The 19,913-nt window shown below is 51.4% G+C and overlaps 1 protein-coding gene across 5 annotated transcripts in view; it reads right to left on the minus strand.

Annotated features, from left to right (window-relative positions):
* ARHGAP22 (Rho GTPase activating protein 22) overlaps nt 1-19,913 on the minus strand; it is a 162,473-nt gene that overhangs the window by 18,018 nt on the left and 124,542 nt on the right. For 3 of the 5 annotated variants that reach the window (XM_046027287.1, XM_046027288.1, XM_046027291.1), the window contains one exon: nt 7,786-7,962. The exons of 1 other annotated variant lie outside the window; for it this stretch is intronic. In XM_046027287.1, the coding sequence (XP_045883243.1) occupies nt 7,786-7,962 (177 nt within the window). The remainder of the gene's footprint in view (nt 1-7,785; nt 7,963-19,913) is intronic. One more of the 5 variants, XM_046027289.1, reaches the window with a different exon arrangement.

Consider the following 19,913-nt stretch of genomic DNA (forward strand, 5'->3'; position numbering starts at 1 on the left):
AAGGGCCCAGCAGGAAAGGGAGGCAGGTGGTGTTCCCTCTCAGGCGGATTCCTGAGCAGGGACTTAAGGCCTCTCTGGCCATGCTGGGGCTCTCTCTAGTTGGGGGACTGCAGGACACAAGGCGGGGGAGGGGGCGCTGTGCAGGCCACATCAGGGAAAAGACACAAGGAGGAAAAACATTCTTAAACTCTCCAGACCTGCAGACTTTGGGAAGCCCCTTCCTGCTCTCAGCTCCTCCGCCAACGTTTGTCAACACACCCTTCCTGCACCGTGTCTGTCCAGGCGCCTGGCCCTGCTCCAGGAAACCAACACAAGGGGCTGTGACCCCGCCTCGCCCACCAACAGGCTGACACCAGCCAGGAGGGAGGAGTACAGCGAGAGGCAAACCTCATCTCCCCGCTGCCGCCGGGTCCTTGCCAGGGCGGGCCAGCCCCGGGGTGAAGGATCCCTCTCCGGCTGGTGGTAGCCAGCCCCGCGCCCCGCCACAGTGGCCCCCCTGAGGCCCGGGGGGCGGGCAAACATGGGACGAGCACTGGGCTTGGAGTCCGGAGCCCGGGGCTCCCATCACGCTCGGTCCCCGCTCTGCTCCTCTGGGCCGCCACCCTGGACCCCAGATAGGAAGAGCGAGCGGCCTCCGCCTCTCTCGCCGTGAACACGCACGCGCCCGGGGCACCCCGGCCCTCGCGCGCTCCCCGCCGCGCCCCCGCGAGACGCATGCGCCGCGTCCTCCCCGCCCGCGGCCCCGCTCCCGGTCCCGTGCTACCTGGGGCTGCGGGCGTGCAGCAGGCGGGCAGGCGGCAGGGCGGCCGCGGGCAGGCGCAGCACCGGGGGAAAGCCCGTGCGGCCGGCATCAGGCCCATGGCGCGCCCGGTGCGGCGGCGCAGGAATGCCCGGCACGCGCGCAGGTAGCGTCTTGCCCGCCGCCTGCCCGCCCCGGGCCCCGGGACCCTGCAGGGAGGGCGGGAGGGAGGGCCTGCGCTCTCGAGTTCCCGAGATGCCACGCCTGGAGTTGGCCCTCGGGAGAGCTCCCCATTCAGACGTCTCACCCCCTTTTTCCGAATGCTCGATGGGACCAGGCTCCGCAGGAATAAATGCCAGCAGCAGCTCCCAACGAGGGTCCCTTCCTCCCGGGGCGCCGAGGACTCGCTCTAGCAGCTCCCGTTCCCCACAGGCTGGGAGGCAGGTGTTCCCGGTGGAGCAGCAGAGGCCCAGGAATGTCAGGTAACTCGTCTGGCTCACCCAGCCTGGGGAGTGCCGAGCTCGGATCTAAAGCTGGGCTCCTGCCTTTGGAGCTGAGGCTTGGGACTTAAAAGTCGGGTATCTTGAGCAGCCCTGAGAGCTAGTATTAATGTCCCCATTTTACAGATGTAGCGGCTAAAGCCTAGAGCGGTTGTGTAATTTTCCTAAGGTCACACAGCTAGTAATTGGACAGACCGTCTGTCCAAACTTAAAATACCCTTCTGCAGAGATGCGTTCTGTCAAAGGCAAGATGGTTTCCCAGGGAAATGAGCCCACAGCCCTGTACTTCCAAAGTTTGAAGAGTGGACAGATAGCCGGCCTCAGGGATATATATACCAGGAGGGCAAATATACCAGCAAAGCTGTTGTAATGCCTGCAACACCAGGCAGGGGGAACAGAGGTCCACAGGGGTCTGTGGGCAGAATTCTGTAAGGGGGGCTTGGGGGAACCCTGGGGCTGGAAGGGGTGGTGGCTGTAAGCAGAGTGTGTGGGGCAGGGCCCCCTCTTCTTGCTCTACCAAGCGAGGCTGGAGCTAGGATGAGGCAATATAAGGCACTCAGCACAGGCACAGAATTTGAGGCATTCACCATGTTCTAAAACACAGGTTCACAGAACGTGGTCCCCAGACCAGCAGCACTAGCCGCACCTGCGAGCCTGCTGGAAATACAAATTCCAGGGCAACAAGTGAGCAGGAAGCCTGCGGGTGGAGCCAGTAGCCTACTTTCTCAGGCCTTCCTCTGGGTGACTCTGATGCTGGCCAACACTTAAGAACACTGCTGTGTGCCTCCAGATTTATTTTCCTGGTTAGAGGCCATCTGGGGAGTGGGACAGAAGCTCCCTCTCATCTCTCTTTTGCCCTGCCACATGCTCTGCCTGCAGAGGCCAGATGTGCTGTGTTTGATGATGCATCAGGACTACCTAGTACTGCGAGTGCACCTGGGAGGCTCAGTCCCTTAAGCATCTGCCTTGGGCTCAGGTCATGATCTCAGGGTCCTGGGATCGAGCCTTGCATCAGGCTCCCTGCTCAGTGGGGAGCCTCCTTTCCCCTCTCTCTCTGCCTGCCGCTCCCCTTGCTTGTGCTCTCTCTCTCTTTCTGTCAAATAAAGATATACAATCTTAAAAAGAAAAGAAATCCACTGTTATTTAAAAAGAGAGAGAGAATGCTGAGTACTTTGCATCGATCTTCTCTCCTGATTCCCCTGACAATCCTGCAAAGAAGACACTCTTATTCTCATTTTGCAGAAAAAGACAGAGAGGGTAACTGGCATACCCAGGGTCACACAAGTGAAGGGCAGGGCCAGATCACATGAGACCACAGCCCAGTGCTGAAATCTGTGTTCACTCTGCCTCCTCTCACGCATCAGTGTAACATCAGACCCACCCCTGAGGGCTTGCAGTCCTCTCCAAATACCCAGGCAAGCGCTCACCAGATGCCAGGCAGCCCTGGCTACTCTGTGGGTCCCTCCTCTCCTGGCACAGTAGGCTGGCTAGGAGGCGCTGCCCCTGTTCCCAGAGCTGGGCACAGAAGTCCAGACATCCACAGGAGAGTGCTGCCCTCTTCACAAGATCAAGTCTTCTGATCCATGAACATGGATGTCTTCCTGTTTACTTAGGTATGTTTCAGTTTCTTTCAACAAACTTTCAGAGCAGTAAGTTTTATACTTCTTTTGTTACATTGATTCCTAACTATTCTCTTCTTTGGGATGCTACTGTTAATGAAGTTGTCTTAATTTCATTTTCAGTGTGCTCTTTGCCCCTGAACAGAAATATAACTGATTTGTGTCTGCTCACCTTATATCCTGCAGTCTTGCTGTATTTTTTTGTGATGTCTTGTTTTTTAATGGATTTCTTAAGATTTTCTGTACACGAGATCATGTTATCTGCAAATAAGAGATACATTCACTTCTTTCTTCCTTTCTAACCTGGATGTATTATATGTCATTTTCTTGCTTAACTGCTCTGGCTAGAACCTCCAGAACAGTGCTGATTAAAGTGAGAAAAGTGAGAATGCATGTCTTCTTCCTGATCTCAGAGAAGGTTCCAGTCTTCCTCTATAAGTATGATGTTGCCTGTGAGTTTTTTGTAGATACCCTTTGTCAAGTTGAGGGAATTCCTTTCTATCCCTATCTCTAGACCCTGGCAAGTTTTTATCATGGGAGGGTACCAGACGCTATTAAATGCTTTTTCTGAGTCTACTGAGATGATCATGTGGTTTTTGTCTTTTCTTCTTTTGATGTATTATACTTGTTGCTTTTCAGGTGTTAAACCATCCTTGCATTCCTGGGGTAAATCTCATTTGGTCATGGTGTACTGTCCTTTCATATATTGCTGGATTCAGTTTGTAGGCATTTTGCTGAGGATTTTTATATCCATGAGAGCTCTTGGAGCCCTAGCCCTTCTTCTCTCCCTCTCCTGTACCATCAACCTTTTGAATTGCTGTTTTATTTCCCAAGTCAAACAAAACAATCCTCTCTTTATCTGACTTTGCCTCCAGCTACTGTCCCATTTCTCTTTCCCTTTACAACAAACTTCTTGAAACCCTTGGTTATTCTCACACTCTAATTCCCCTCCTGTTGTCCTTTCTCACTGACCCCCTGTTCTCAGGCTTTATCTCCACCACTCCACTAGAACCATAGGAGCCCAAGGCGGCAGGGAGCTGAGCTCAACCCTAGTCCTCTGCTGTCCCTATACTTTGCTCCATGGTGTCTCGCCCAGCCTTATGGCTTCAAACCCCATCTATATGTCAACAGCCCCCAAATACTCTCTCAAACCCAGTCCTCTCTCCAAGTCTCTACACTTAAATGTTTAATTGCTTGCTGGACATTTAAACTTAAGTATTTAACAGGTATCTCAGACTAAGCTCCAGTGTGATCTCTCTATCTGCATTCCAAACACTGTACTTCCTCTGGTCTTTCTCATTTCAGTTAATGACTAATCCATCTCTCCAGCTGCCTGGACCAAAACATCTTAGGATTACCCTTGACTTTACTCATTCTCTTATACCTTTCTTCCATTCCAACAGGGAAGTACTACTGCCTTTATCTTAAAATATATCAAGAATTTGATTACTTCTCATTACCAGTACCATCTGGGACCAAGCTGTCATCATCTCTCACTGGCATTATTGAATAATGAGCCCCTAATTTGATCTCCCTGTTTCTGTCCTTGCCTTCTTTGATCCAGTCTCAACATGTGGCCAAAGGGATCCTGTCAGAACCCAAGTCAGGCTCTGCCATTCTTTGTTCAAAACCCGCCCATGGCACCAAGGTGCTCAGGAAAAGCAAGAGTCACCATGACCACAAGGCCCCACTGATTTACATCCCCACTGCCTCTCTGACATGTTTCCCGCTCTCTCTCTTTTCACGGACTCTGCTCCAGGCACACTGGCTTCCTTGCTTCTCTTCCAACATGGACACTGCTGCCTCTGCCTCCAGAATTCTCTGTTCAGATATATGTGTAATTCACCCTTTCATCTCCCTTACTCAAAGGTCATGAAGCTCTGACCCCATCATTTTTGCTTGTTCTCCCCACCTTATCTTTCTCCACTGAACTCAACTTCATCTAAACTGCAGTGGGTTTCCTTATCTGACTTGTTCCCTGGTTTCTCCACAATGAGGGTAGGGACCTTGTCTATCCTGTTCACTGCTGTATCCCCAGCCCCTAGAACACATTCCCAAGTGAACGAATGACCAGTGGAATGATTGAATGAATGCCCAGACAAGAGGTACCACAGTCAGGGCCACCTGTGATCAGGCCATCCATGGTAACAGGCTCCGCTGACCCCGTGTGTCTGCCCCGCCACCCACCCCGTTTGCTCTGTGGGGACAGCCGGGCGCTCCCCTGACTGCAGCAGGCACACTGCCCATTCCCGCCTGTCAGAGGAGGCCCGCTCTGCGCCAGAACAAACAGGCTTGAAAGGGCTCACAGACTCCGTGATTAACAGCGAAAGAAGGACTGATCCTCTAAGCCTCCTTTCCAGGGGAACCCAGGCTAGTAACAGCTTTGCCAGGAAAGCGGCAGAGGCTGACTGCGCCCACCTGGGAGTGCCCACAGCTTGCCCAGACATGCCGGCCATCGCTAAGCCCTGGGATTTCTGCGTTTCCTCCACGCTTCGGGTAGAAAGGAGATAAGCGCCTTTGATGGCGGTTCCTGTTTTAATTCTTATACACTCTTCTGCTCACAGCCTGAGGAATTTGATAAACGCTGAGGGGCAGAGGGAGGGATGGATCTGGACCGTTAACCACCCGCACCCAGCAGGCGCTCCCGAGGGCACAGATTTCCACTAGGGACGTGCGTAGAAACGGAGCTGCTGGGGCCTGGGTGCACATGGCGTCCCCTGTCACAGATGCCGCAGGCTTCCCGAGCAAGACACGCAGGTGCCTGGAGCCCTCACTCCTGGTCACCGCTTGGAGCCATCCAGTTTCCCTTTAGCCTTTCTGGCGGGTGGAGCGCTTTTCCACGCACCTCCCTGCTCACCAGTGCAGTCGAGCACTGCTGCCTGGGTTCGCTGGGCCTGAGCAGTTCTATTTTGGTGAAGGGCCTCTTCGAGTCTCCTGCCCAGGCTTCTGCCATCTTGCCAGTCTCTGCAGGAGTTTGAGGAATAAATCGTCCGATGGCTGCGTGTGCAGCAGACACCTCCCACCCTGTAAGCTTGTCTTTTCATTTTCTTAATCTGCCTTCTGAGAACAGACGCCCTTCATTCTGTGGAGGACAACTGATCACATTTTTCCTATGAGATGGAGGACTTTTGGAACTCCTGCAAAAAAATCTCTCCCTAACCTCCCCCCCCAAAAAAACCAAAAAAACAAAAAATCTCCCTACCCCAAGGTCTCGATGACGTTCTCCTTTCTCCGGTTCCAAGCTGGCACTGTCATAACCAAAGTCCAGCTGCAGCAAGGTCTGGGCTCTACTTAATTCTGCAGGTTCAATTTCAACCATCCCGCACCGAAGGATGTCTGGGAAGGCTGCAGAAATCCCTGGGTGGGCTTGGGTCTGGGGTCAAAGCCATTGCAGACATCAGGGGCAGGGAGGTCAAGGCTAACAGTGTGAGGCCATTTATGCCACACAGGAGGCACCTGACTTTGATATTCTATCGACTCTCCTCCATGAGGATTCTTGGCTCCCGGAAAGGCAGTTGGGGAGGCTGCAGCTGGCAACAGTGGAGGAGAGATGGCGAGGGGAGGCGTGAGGAAGGGGCTCAGCCTGTAGCACACCCAGGGTCTGGAGATGGGCTCTGAGCCCCCGCAGGCAAACTTCAGCCCCTACCTGACTCTCCACCACTCAGACCCTGTGTGGGGGAGAGAGGACGTCCACAGCTTGAACGGTCACAGGCCAGCAGCCCCCGGTCTCCACATCAGCAGGGAGTGGATCCCCAGCCCAGGCACCATGGCAACCCCTTCTGAAAGCTCTTTCATAATGACTGTGGAGGGACACCAACCTATAGAAACAGCAGCTGCACAACAGGGGCCATGCTTCCTTGCTCTTGCACCTCACGTCCCTCAGCAAAGCCCGGCAGCAACAACTTGAGAACACACCTGTGGCTGACCTCTCCTCACCGTCTCCTCCACTCCCATGCTAGCCCGGGTCCCTGTCACCCGTGTCTGAGGGCTCTCTCGGCATGCTGCGTCCGCTCTTGTCTCTCGAAGCTCCACCCTCACACAGCGGCCAGGCGGCCCTTTATAAATCTGAGTAAGGGCATGTCTGTCTCCTGCTCAGAGCCCTCCTGGTGCCCCATCAATTTAGAACAAAATCTGAGATCCCCAGTATGTCCCCAAGGCCTCGGTGACCTCTCCTGCCCTCTATCTTCCACTCTCCTGTCCTCACTCCCTCAGACCCACTCGCCTTCCTGAAATTCCCTGTGCTCACATCACTCATGACCACCTCAGGGCCTTTGCACTTGCTGACTACTTTGCCTAAATACTCCTCATCCAGCATTCCGCTGGCTCTTCTGGCCACTTCATTGAGATGGCTGGGCGACAGCATCGAACACAGCGTCCCTTTCATCCTACTGAGCTTTACTTCATTACGCTTCTCCCTACCAGACATCATGTGACACTTTTACTTGAGAGGATGGGGAGAGTGGAGGAATTCTCTATGCTGTTTATCACTGAATTCCTAGCACTTGGGATAAGTCCAGGTACACTTCAGGCATCCAATAAGTGCTCTTAATCAAGGCGGAAGGGAGTAGATGGCAGCCACTGCTGTCAAATGGGGACCCGGGAGCAGGCTGTGTGGGCAGCCCTACGTGGCTGCAGGGAGCACAGCAGGGGGAAGGGCCCCAGCCCTAGTGCACACCACTGCAGGAACACCTGCTGTCCAGCAGGGCCCTGGGCGCAGGGAGGCAGGTACGCACCCGCCACGGGATTCTTGCTGGAGGAGGGCATGTTTTGAAACGTGTGACTCCCGGGAAGTGTGACTTCCGGCGGCTGGCAGCAGAAGACCAGACTGGCCTGCCTGCTGGAAGCTGCTCGGGACACAGCCGGCAAGCCCTGGGCAAGAGGTGTCTTTGCAGGCTCGGTGCAGAGCCGGGGAGGGGGGCAAGATTACCTGAAGGCAAGGGTTCTAGAGGGTGAGCATGCGATCTACGGGCAGTACCTCCGCCAAGTGGGGCCCAGATGACCCGGCGGATGGCCTGCACCCAGTCCTCCATGTCACGCTGGGAGCTGGCCATGAGCAGGAGCGCCTCGGGGTTGGCCGGCACCTTCTCCCGCTCCCCGGCACCACCTGCAAGACAGGAGACACAGGCTTACTACAAGGACTCCTACACGACTATGACCCCGGAGTGCAGGCTCCCACCACATCCTCCACCCCCTGGGCGGGGTAGGAGAAGGCCGCCTCTCCCAGACCTGCTCAAGCTTTCTGATTCTGGTTTGTCAGCCCCCTCGTCCCACCCCACCTACCCCTTTCACACTTTTTGAAGCCTTTCCAGGTTTCAGTGTTCTCCTTTGGTCTTTGTTACATTTCTACATCAAAACGTTTCCACACCTGGGCACTGTTAGGGAAGAAGCACTCTGATCTGAGGCCAGCTGGGAGAAGTGCAGAACCCAGAGCGCCCTGGCTATGTATTTTGTTTTGAATCCGCTTTCCTAGTCCACAGGGCAACACCACTGTGCTTTTTTTTTTTTTTTTTTTTAGGATTTTATTTATTTCTTTGACAGAGAGAGAGAGACAGTGAGAGAGAGAACACAAGCATGGGGAGTGGGAGAGGGAGAAGCAGGCTTCCCACTGAGCAGGGAGCCCAATGCGGGGCTCAATCCCAGCACTCCTGACCTGAGCTGAAGGCAGACGCTTAACCAACCAAGCCTTAACTTAGGCTCTGACATCGCAGCCGCCCTCCTTCCCCAGCCTGATGGTGAGACCTGACTCTCCAGAAGTAACATTGCAGAGGCTCAATATTAAACCAGCGTGGAGCAAAATGCTCCAGAATCTTCCACCTATCCCCCCTACTCACAGCTGGACACTGGGTCGTTTAAAGGCAGAGGGTGGCAAAGCTCCGACAGATGTTCATTGAGTGAATTTGTCCCTAATTGTTGCTCCAGTGGTTCTTAAATTTTCATGTGTAAATGAACTAATCTTTGGGATGTACCCACAACCCAGTTATACTGAACTTTATAGGTGACTTAAGGGATGTTCTAGAATAATCGCATCTTTGTTCATCCCCAACATTCCACAATATGTAACTCCCCCATGTACTGGCTTGTGACCCCAGAGCCTCAGACCTTAAACAGGACTGTCCGTGGGGGTCGGCGAGGGGAGTGTGAATCCCAGGGACCTGAGTTCTTGAGGGGCTGAGACAGCAGTTAGGGAGAACAGTGAGACCCAGGACACCCGTGGCTAGAGCCCGCAGCCCCAGGATGGAGACCAGACAGGAGCAAGTGCTTTCTGAGCACTTGGTACCTGCTTGGGACTCTTCCAGAAGCTGCAGACACTTAAGTGGACAAACTGACAGACACACCAGCCTTCCTAGGATTCTTTCATCTTCACAAAGACTGTGGAAGGAGGGACTATTAATTTCTGCATTTTTAGACGGGGAAAGGAAGACACTGAGTGATTCCGGAACTGGCTTGACAGCCTGCAAGGGCCTGTCTGATGGCGGTCACGTCAAAGCCGCCAAGGACCAGTAAGCAGAGGAGAGTGCTCTGAGAGCTAGAGCACGGGCGGGGTGTGTCCTCGCTGTCGGGAGAGGCCTGTGTGGCCCAAAGCTCAGGAGGGTGGCGAGCAAGGAGACAAGCTTGCCTTGCCGGGGTCCCAGGATGCCTTCTGCACACTCAAGCCCTGTCCCCGCTGGGCAGCAGCATTATGGAGGCAGAGTGGAGGGGATCCAGGGACAGAGGAGATCCTGACCCCAGACGGGCGGTACCCAAGGCTCAGTGGGCTGCCACTGAGGCAGGGAAGTGGGGGAGGGGAAGCCAGATGCCACCAGGAAGCTTCTCTGAACCCACATCTCAAGATGACTCAGAAGAAAGGGATCTAGGACTCCCAAGGATTTGTTGTAGTTATTTGCTTGTCCTCCATACGCACTTTTGTACTTCATCTTGACTTCTTGTTTTAAATTCTTTTTCTTCAAGGGAGCCACTCATGTCACATAAGCTTCATTCGAGTTCCCACCAAACGTGTCTCTGTCCTGCCCAGAGGTCGGCAGGCGCTCTCCCGCCCAGCTGGTCCCCTGCCTCGAGTCCTGCCCTCCTGCCACTCTGAGCCTGCACGTCTTCGTGAATGTTTACGTATGCGTATTTTTATATACCCATGTTCAACTTTTAAGAAATGGCCACGACCGACTTCCCCAGTGAGGGCACCATTCCGCTGCCGGCCAGCAGAGGACGAGCGCTCCAGACTTCACTGGCTGACACCCGGGCTGGTCGGTCTTCCTACTCCTGGCCATTCCGATGTGTGTGCAGAGGGACAGTGCCGTGTTTAAATTTCCAGCTCCCAAACGACGAATGATTTTGGACACCTTTTTTTATGTACTTCACTGTCATCTGTGTCTCTCCTTCAGTGAAATCTCTATTGAAATCATTTGTCCATTTTTTAAAATGGATTGTTCATTTTTGCCTTATTGAGTTTGGAGAGTTCTTTACATATTCCGGATACAAGTCCTTTATCAGGTCTGTGCTCTGCAAATCCTTCTCCCATCTGTGCCTCTTTCTTTTTTTTCTCTTAAGAGAGTCTTTATAAGACCAGAAGTTTTTAATTTTAGGGAAGCCCAATGTATCCATTGTTCTTCTTTTAGTGAGCGTGCTTCTGGTGTTGTAGCTAAGAGATCTTTGCTTAACCCCACATCCTAAAGTTTTTTTTTCTCCTAGAAGTTTCATGGTTTTAGCCTTTTTTACTGATCTTTACTGATTTTTTGATCTCAAAAACCTAGCTTTCTCTTTTATAGATTTTGTTTATTGTGTTTCTGGTTAACAAACTTTTTTTTAAAGGGCTGGATAGTAAATATTTTAGGTTGTCAGGCCATATGGTCTCTGCTCGGCTCCACCTGCTCCTCGGTTAGAGCTAAAAAGCAGCTGCAGACATTACGTAAATAAAAGGGCACACTTGTGTTTGTGTAAAACTTTATTTCCGAAAAGAAGGAGCCAGCCACAGGCTGTAGTCTGCAGACGTGTACTCTATGTGGTTCACCGACTGTGTCTCTGAGCTTTAGGACTTCTTTTCATCTGTCTCCTTTGGGTCTCATTGGGTCTTCCTTTTCTAGTTGCTTACGGTGATGAGTGCTATGCTTGCCCTAAGTACTGCTTACGGGCTCTCCCCAAATTTTGGTATGTTGTGTCGTGTTCATTTTTTTTTTTTAAAGATTTTATTTATTTGACGGACAGAGATCACAAGTAGACAGAGAGGAAGGCAGAGAGAGAGGAGGAAGCAGGCTCCCTGTTGAGCAGAGAGCCCAATGTGGGGCTCGATCCCAGGACCCTGGGATCATGACCTGAGCTGAAGGCAGAGGCTTTAACCCGCTGAGCCACCCAGGCGCCCCCGTCGTGTTCATTTTAATTCAGCTCAAAATACTTTAAATTCAAAATAACTTCCCTTTGGATTTCTTCTTTGACCTATGAGTTATTTGGAAATGTGTCAGTTTCCATTTGGGGGAATTTGCCAGAAATCCTTCTCTTATTGATTGCTCGTTTAATTCCATTTGGTCAGATAACACATGTTGTACGATTTGAATCCCTTTACCACTTGGTTTTGCCTCAGAATATGGTCTGGCCTGGTCAGTGTTCTCTGAGCACTGTTTCTCATGAGAACTTGGCTGCTACCTTCATTTGGGCTCCTCTGCATGTAATGTGTCTTTCTTCTTTTTCAGCTTCTGAGCAATTTGATTGTGGCGTGCCTCAATATAGTTTTCTTCATGTTTCTAGTACTTAGGACTCATCGAGCTTCTCAGAATTTTTGGTTTATAGTTTTCATAAAATTTGGGAAACATGGGGCTTCAGATATACTTTTCTGTCCCCTCTTCCCATTTTGAGATTCCAAGTACATGAATATTAGCAACCTGAAAGTTATCCTACAGCTCACCGATGCTCTGTCTATTCTTGTTAAATTCTCTTTTCTCTGGGTTTTATTCTTGGATAGTGTGGTAGGTAGTACAACAGTCCCCAAAGACACCTGCTTCCTAGGCCCGGGGACCTGGGACTGTGTTAGGCGACAGGGCAAAAAAGGAATCAGGGTTGCAGGTGGAATTAAGGTTGCTCACCAGTTGGGCCTTAAAGTAGGCACATGCCCCTGGATTATACAGATGGGTCCACTGTAAGCACAACCCTCTCTAAAAGTAGAGGAAGGATAGTCAGAACTATGACCACATACAGGAGACAGTGATGCAACATGAAGGCTGGATTGGCCATTTCTAGCCACAAAGATGGAGGAAGGGGACCAGCAGCTGAGGGAGACTGGCAGCTTCTGGAAGCTGGAAAAGTCAGGAAAATGGATTCTCCCTTAGAGCCTCCCAAAGGGAACTCAACCCTACTGACACCATGATTTAAGCCCAAGGAGACCTGTGACCGACTTCTAATCTACAGAGCAAGAAGATAATACATTTGTGTTGTTCAAGCTATAGAGTTTGTCGTAACTTGTTACAGCAGCAACAGAGAACTAATACGGACCATTTTGATTGCTACCTTCAATTTACCAATCTTTTTATCATCTTCTCTAACCTGCCATTAATCCTATCCAGTATATGTTTATCTTACACATTGTAGGTTTGATCTCTAGAAGTTTGATTTGGGTTTTTAAAAAAAAATACTTTCATGTCTCTACTTCACTTTTTGAACCTGTGAAACATAGGTGATAAAAACTGTTGTAATGTCTCTGTCTGCTAATTCTAAGAGTGTCATTTCTGGGTTGATGTCAGATGGTTGATTTTTCTCATTGTGGGTCCTATTTTCTTGTTGCTTTGCAGGTCTGATACTTTTTATTAGGTGCCAGACACTGTGATTCCTAAATGGTTGAGTGTTGAACATCTGTGTATCCCTCTAAATATTCTTGAGTCCTGTTCTGGGATGAAGTTAGGTTACATGGAAAGGGTTTGATCTTACAGACTTTGCTTCTAAGTTTTCTTAGGTGGGTCTAGAACACTCAGGAAACAGCTAATTATTCCCCACTGCAAAGGAAAAACCCTTTGTGTTTTCTCTGCAGCCCCATGAGTCATGAGGCTTCCCAGGAGGGCAGGTGGGACAGGCACTATTCCCCGCCCTGCGTGACAGGGCACACTGCTGCCTGGAATCTTTTCTAGTGGTTCTTTCCTTAGGCTCAAGTAATTTCCTCACATGTACAAGGTGACGAGTTCTCGAGCAGTTTTCTCGCTGTGAACTTTTTTCCCCCTCTTTTTCAGTATTCCACCCTGAAAACTCTAGATGCTTTGGTCTCTCTGTCTCTAAGCTCTGGGTCCTTTATACATGGAGTCTAATGGGCTCCAACTGGATTTCCCCTTTCTGCATCACAGCCTGGAACTTTCTCAAGGCAATGAGCTGGGGCATGTGTAGGGCTCACGTTGTTTGCTTCCCATATTTTGGGGATTACAGCCCTTCACTACCTAATGTTTAGAATCTTAAAAATGGTTTCATATGACTGGTCCTTTTGGGGGGAGGGCTGTTTTAGGTGAGAGAACAAATTGGTCCCTCTTGCTCCTTCCTATCGAGAAGTTTAAGTCCTGCTACCACATTTAAAGACCTATGACAGAGGTGCCTGGGTGACTCAGTGGGTTAAGCCTCTGCCTTCGACTTGGGCTGTGATCTCAGGGTCCTGGGATTGAGCCCCACTTTGGGCTCTCTGCTCAACAGGGAGCCTGCTTCCCCCCCCCCCTGCCTGCCTCTCTGACTACTTGTGATCTCTCTCTTTCTGTCAAATAAGTAAAATATTTAGAAAAATAAAGACCTATGACATGTAAAACACTATATGAGCTGCTTAATACAAATGGCCACACTTAGTCCTCATGAACTCCGTAGGAAGGAGTATTACTGGCCCCATTTTACAGATAAATAAACTGAAGCTCTGAGAAGTTACACACTTAGCTCACAAGGAAACCAGCAGAAGGGCCAGGATTCAAACCTAGGTTTGGTCACCTACACACTCATTCTCCTCTGGCAGCGGAAAGCAATGCGCGGAAAACAGGTCATTAAGGTAAACTCTGGGTTTTTGGTTTTGTTTTGTTTTGTTTTTTACAGCCTTCGATTATTTATGTAGACTTTTTTCTCTGCTGCTTAGGAAAGACATGTATTAGCTTTAAAGAAAAAAAGTCTTAGTAGCCAATTATTTCAGGAAGAAGTGCATCATGAAAGGGGACGGTCTCTTGCTACTATTTTTGGTTTTCCCCTATTCTTTCCCAAACCAGTCTGTGTGGCCACGGTGTTTCCAGCCCAACCGGACAGGGGTGTGGGCCTCTGAGCCCAGCCTGGGGCCCGCCCTCGATTCCACCAGGGGCAGCAAGGTAACTTCACATCCCCAAGTGGGAGTCACACCCTACACCCTGGAGGATGAAGGAAATGTAGGTTGGCTGCTACCTTTTCGGGGGAATAAAAGGAGATACTCCCCTCACTTAGCACCTGGCCTCTAAGAAGCACTCTTTCAATGTGAGCTTTTACTGCCACATTCAATTAACGACGACAGAGAGCAGAATTTTCCCACCTCAGGACTACTGATACTTTCCTCCCGGGGTTGCAGCCAGTGGTCTCGTGCACAGAACGTTTAGCAGCATCAGCCTCTTCCCGCTAGACGCCCATAGCAGGCTGTCCCTCTCTCCCAGGCTGGCCACCAACACAGTCCCCATTTGTTGCCCATATGTCCCCTAGGGGGCAAAACTGCCCCTGGTAAGCATCAGATAGAGAGCAACCAAATGCATGCTTCCTCCGAATCTAAATGTCTTTTACCATTCTACAGTGTGTGATGTCCCACAGGCATAGCTGGTCTGATAATCATCATGACTTGTCTCATGCCAGCCTCTCCTTGTGTTCCCACCTTAGTGCCGGGCAATCAGGTACTTTGGGCAGAAAGTTGGGGTCACCTGGCCTTTTCCTTCCTCTTGTCCCCACATTGACGCACACTGTCCTCTGGTGGGCTCACACAATCTTGGGACTTTCTGCGATGACCATGCCATCCCTATGGTGATGATTTCCAAGTTCACTGTCCCCTCCCAGCCCTCCAGACCCACTATGTGCCCAGGATGTCTCCAGGCACCTCCCACCTACCTACCCAGTATGAAATCCACTCTGGATCTGCCCTACCCTCCCCTGTCTGGTCCGAACAACTCCCTCTTCTAGCTACTCAAGTGGAAACCAGATGCATCCTCAGCTCTGCTCTCTCACCTTTCACATCCATTTCTACCAGTAAGTTCCATTCGTTCCTCCATCAAAAGATATTCAAAATCTGACCACTTTTCACTGTGCTACCTGGTTCTGGTCACCTCCTTTCACTTCTGGATCCTGGTGTCATCTCCAGGCCCTTCCTTCCCCCTACAGCCTGTTCCCAATATGGCGGCCACAGTGGCCCAATAAGACCCAAACCAGCTCACAGGCCTCTGCTCAAAGCCAAAAGTGCCCCTCGCAGCAGGGTCCCACTAATGATCTTCCAGACCTCTCCCTCCCACCTCCACCGCTGCCCTGCCCAGGTCCCCCTAGCCCTCCTACTGCTCCTCTGACTCCATGGGGGCTCTCTCCTTAGCTCTTATTAGTCCCATTATTCAAACCACTGGGCACGTCCTTGCCTGAAGGTCTCTGCACCTGCCCTTGCCATTGCGGTTGCCCCTGCCCTTACTGTTGCCCCTGGAAGCTGTTCTCCCAGAACAGCTTGTCTCTTTCAGGTCTGCCTCAAATGTCACCTTCTTGGGGCATCTGTCCTGATCACCCTATTTAAATGTCTTCATCCACTGTAACCCATGCCCCTTCCCGGCCTTGACTTTTCCACAGCACTTGGCACAATCCAGTACACATATAGTCCATGTGTTCACATGATATGCTTATGTATACTGTTTATTTTTGGCCCGCCCCCACTCTGTCTATCTCAGCAGCAACGCCAGCACAGCGAGCAGTGCCTGGCCAGGGAGCGCCGGCAGAGAGTCTGTGATGAATGGAAGGTTAATTGCGGTGGCAGCAGAACCAAGGTGAAGGGCACACAAAGCACTCGCTCGCAGGTGGGTGTGATGTCAACGAATGGGTGAGCATCACATCCGAACACTCACAAAGGAAGCGGTGCCATTATCCCCACCTTACAGGAAAGGAAACTGAGGCCCAGAGATGTTTAGAAACATGTCCAAGCTGTGACATCAGTGAACTAGGACGCTGGGCAGACTGGTTCCTGATCCTGTCCCCACTCTGTTCAAGGGACCCTCCCCAGGTGACCCCTCCAGGACCTCAGCCCTGCTTTTCTTGTTCCCAGCTGGCCTTTCTTCCCCTCTGAGCTCCTCAATTTAAGAAACTCCTTTTGTGCTTGAGTCTCTCTTTCCACCCATGCAAGGGGCTTTGGGGGACAGGGGGTGACTCCAAAATGCAGAAGATCCTGGCAGGGGTTCCAGGACAGGAACCCCCATATCTCAACTTTTCCATGTATAATTAAAAGAAAAAAAGAATAAATGATATTTACAAAAGCATTTTTAAACCACCGTAGCGTAGGGGACACATTCTATGACATTCGGGTGAAAACAACAGTCATGCAGATGTAATTAATCAAACACTATATTAGGCCAGGAGTTATGGAAAATTGTTTAAAAAATAAATCACTATTTAAAGGTGACAGTAATTGCAACAGATGACCTGCCACTGGGCCCTCCGTCTTTCTACTGGGAGCCTAGGAGAGTGGAGAGCCCCAGGGAAGTCCCCGCGGATGGACTCCGAGGGGTGAAGCCCAAGTGTGGGAACACAGCTGTCTGAGGCGGTGTGGGCCAGTGGAAACATAATGCAAGCTGCATGTAATTTTTTGTATAAAGAGACAGGTGAAATTATTTTGAATAATGTATTTATCCCAACACATCCAAAATGGTACCATTCATTTCAACCTGTAATCGACAATTTTAATCCCTTTTTTATATGAGGTCTTCAAAATCTAGCGTGTACTTTGTATGAACAGCACACCCTGACTAGCCACATTTCAAATGTTCGGTAGCCATATGGGCTGGTGGCTCCAGGACAGCCTCAAAGCTGGGGTTGCAGGGCAGGGGAGAACCTCCACCCTCAGACTTGCTGAGACTGTGTGTATGGGTGCGGTGAGAGTTACAGCTCAGAGCAAAGCCTTGGAGCCAGCTGGGCTTGTCTGCAGTCTCCAGGGCTGCCTTACGGCCCATCCCTGCAGGCGCATACCAGGCTGACCCCAACCTGGGTCCAAGCCGCCCCTCAGGTTCCTGTTCTCTGTCTCCACTCTTTCTTTTGACCTGACTGGATTCACCCAACACCACTTGCCTTTCAAGGATTAATCACCCCTGGCCTTGTGTCCCCACAGCCTGCTCTCCATTGGGCTGCCCACTTACCCCTGAGTTGACGCTTGCTCCTCCTCAGATGCCTGGCAGGGCAGAAGGGCATGGTGTGGCTGCTGGGGGCTGTGGCCACAGGAGCAACTGCTGGGCACAGCTAGGCCAGGGACCCAGGCCAGGTGTGCAGTCAGACGGGGGCCGGGCTGCCGGGGCTGTGGCCTCCTGTGCGCTCTGCTCTGCCGAGGGCACTGGGCCAAGACCTTTTAGTCTCCTGTGGGGAACTTCTGCACTTCTCAGCGCCCAGAGCCAGGACTGTCTGGGGCGGGGCCTGGGCGAGGAGGCCAGAGCAGCGGGATCCTCTGCACCCCCTGCTGGGGGCCCTCCTGCTGCTGCAGCGTCCACAGGGTTTCACACTCCTGAAATCCCTAGGCAGGTGCCCTGCACCAGCCTCCTTGCACTCCCTCCCCTGTGTTCCTACCCAGAGCTCAGCAAGGCCTCTGCCAGCAGGCCTGCCACTGAGTCTATCCGGTCCTCCCAGCGAGCTAAGGCCCCAGAGCACAGGGCTGGACTCCCAGCCCCACAAACTCTGTGCTTCAGGTTCCTCTCCAACTGGCGACTCAGAGAGCCCACCTCGGTGGGTTGGTGGAGACTCAACGAATACACACGGAATAAGCCTGAGAAATTTCAGTGCTTACTGGCCACAGAATCTTTTGGTTTCTATTTCTTCATCGGGAAAATGAGGTCCCTAACCGGATCTCCCTGGTGAGGTTCTGGTGGGGACTGAAAGAGACAAGGAAGCTGTGAGCTGGGCATGCCACCTGCACAGGCTTTGTAAGCCACCACCATCCCAGCTGAGACAGGAAAGTCGGGGCCCCGGGAGCTTCCAGTGGCCCAGGGCCACCCGGCTGACACAGTCAGGACTTGAATTTAACTGTCTGGGACTCTTTCCATGAAATCAGCTGCCATCCCTATGGTGTTTCTACCAGCCTTGAGACAAAGAGAGTTGGAGACAGCCCCCTTGTCCAGCCTGGCTGTCTCTCCTACATCACCCATTTCTTCCAGGACATGGTGTCAGAACCTGGACCATGGGAAGTTCTGAAGTTATTTCCTAAAGGGCTGGGGCAGGCAGCAGACACGAAACTCTGGTGAGGCTATGCTGGTGTTGATGCCACCTGTTCGTGTGCCAATCGCCCCCATTTGTCCATCTGTCTGTCCCTCTATCCACCCATCCATCCACTCACCCATCCATCCAACCATCCATCCACCCACACATCCATTCATCCATCCATCCTTCCATCCATCCACCCACACATCCATCTGTCCAACCAGTGTGGACATCTGTCCAACCAGGGTGGACAGCCATCCCTCCCTTCAACAAAGAAAAGCAGCCAATTAAGCACAAAGCACATCTGCCTAAAACTCTTCAGGACACCTATAGTTCTTAGAATAAAATCCAACTCTCCTGTGACCTTGGGAGGCCAGGTTCCCTGACCACATGTCTCCCCACTTGTCCACCTTTACTGCCATCAGCCATTTGGACTCTCTCTTCCTCAGACTCCCTGTGGGGCCAGCTCCCTTTCACCTTCACACCCCAGCTCAGATTATTATATTACAGAATAGTCATTACAGAAACCCTCCCCTTCCCTGGGCGAGAACCTCTGTCAAGTAACTGTCCATCCTGCCCAATTACTCTCACAGTCTTTTCTCTGTAGAGCTTATCACACTGGGAAATTAGCTTATTTCTCTGTCTACTTATTTATTGTGTCTCTTTGAGAGGAGTCAAGTTTCATGGGTGCGGATCATGCCTCCCTTGGTCTGGCCGGTATCTCCAGGGACTGGTCCCGTGTCTGGAAAAGGGTGGGAGCACACTGAATGGCAGTGGTCACTGTGGGGACACATGGAAAGTTCTGTGGAAATGATAGGCAATCTCACTTCAGACAACATCCAAGTTTTATTGGGTCTATACAATATTCTGGGCATGGTTTCTGTATACAAACTGCATATTTTAGCTCAGTATTTTAGCTTCACAATGACCCTATAAGGTGCTACAGCAATGATAGCTACTTTGCAGATGAGAAAACAGGGGCTGAATAAGTTGTCTGAGGTCATATGCCTGAGGGCGTCTTGCAGTGGCCCTGGGCAGCGAGGGGAAACTGCACCCAACTGGTCCCCTGAAGTGTTGGCCACTCACACCCTACTCTTGCAGGCTGAGGACCTGTCCTCCTGCTTCCATTCCTGTGGTGGGCAGCATCTGAGAGAGCCCCTGGTGAACCGTACTTCCTGTCATCACACCCTCTGGAATGTGGGCTGAACCGAGTAACTTGCTTTCAATGACTAAAATGGTGAAAGATGACAGATGTCACCTTTGAGATTAGGTTCCAAAGAGACAGTCTTCTGTCTTGTATGCCCTCAGTGGCAGCAGCCCTCAGCCAGGGGATGAGAAAAGACTAACAGCCTGCCTTTGCCTTTCTAGCAAGCCCTTTCATGGTCATAAACGTGAGAGAAAAAGGAGACTGGGGAGGTAGAGGGCAGAACCTCAGAGATGCCCCAGTGACTGGAGGAAAGACTCAGGTCCCCGTGGTTCCTTTTGGCCTCTCTTAAATCCGTTTCTCCAAGAAAAAACCTTAGAAGGCACTTGACAATGTTTAACATCCATTTTGATGGAAATTTTACATTAAGGAAAAACAGACGGACCCTTCGTCAACATGGATATGGCGAAGCCAGCCTGTGTTGCACGGAGACACCAGCAGCGCTGCCGTCAAGGCCAGAGACAACAGGAGCATGCCCA

The sequence above is a fragment of the Meles meles genome, chromosome 13, assembly GCF_922984935.1.
Source record: "Meles meles chromosome 13, mMelMel3.1 paternal haplotype, whole genome shotgun sequence".
Taxonomy (NCBI): Eukaryota; Metazoa; Chordata; class Mammalia; order Carnivora; family Mustelidae; genus Meles; species Meles meles.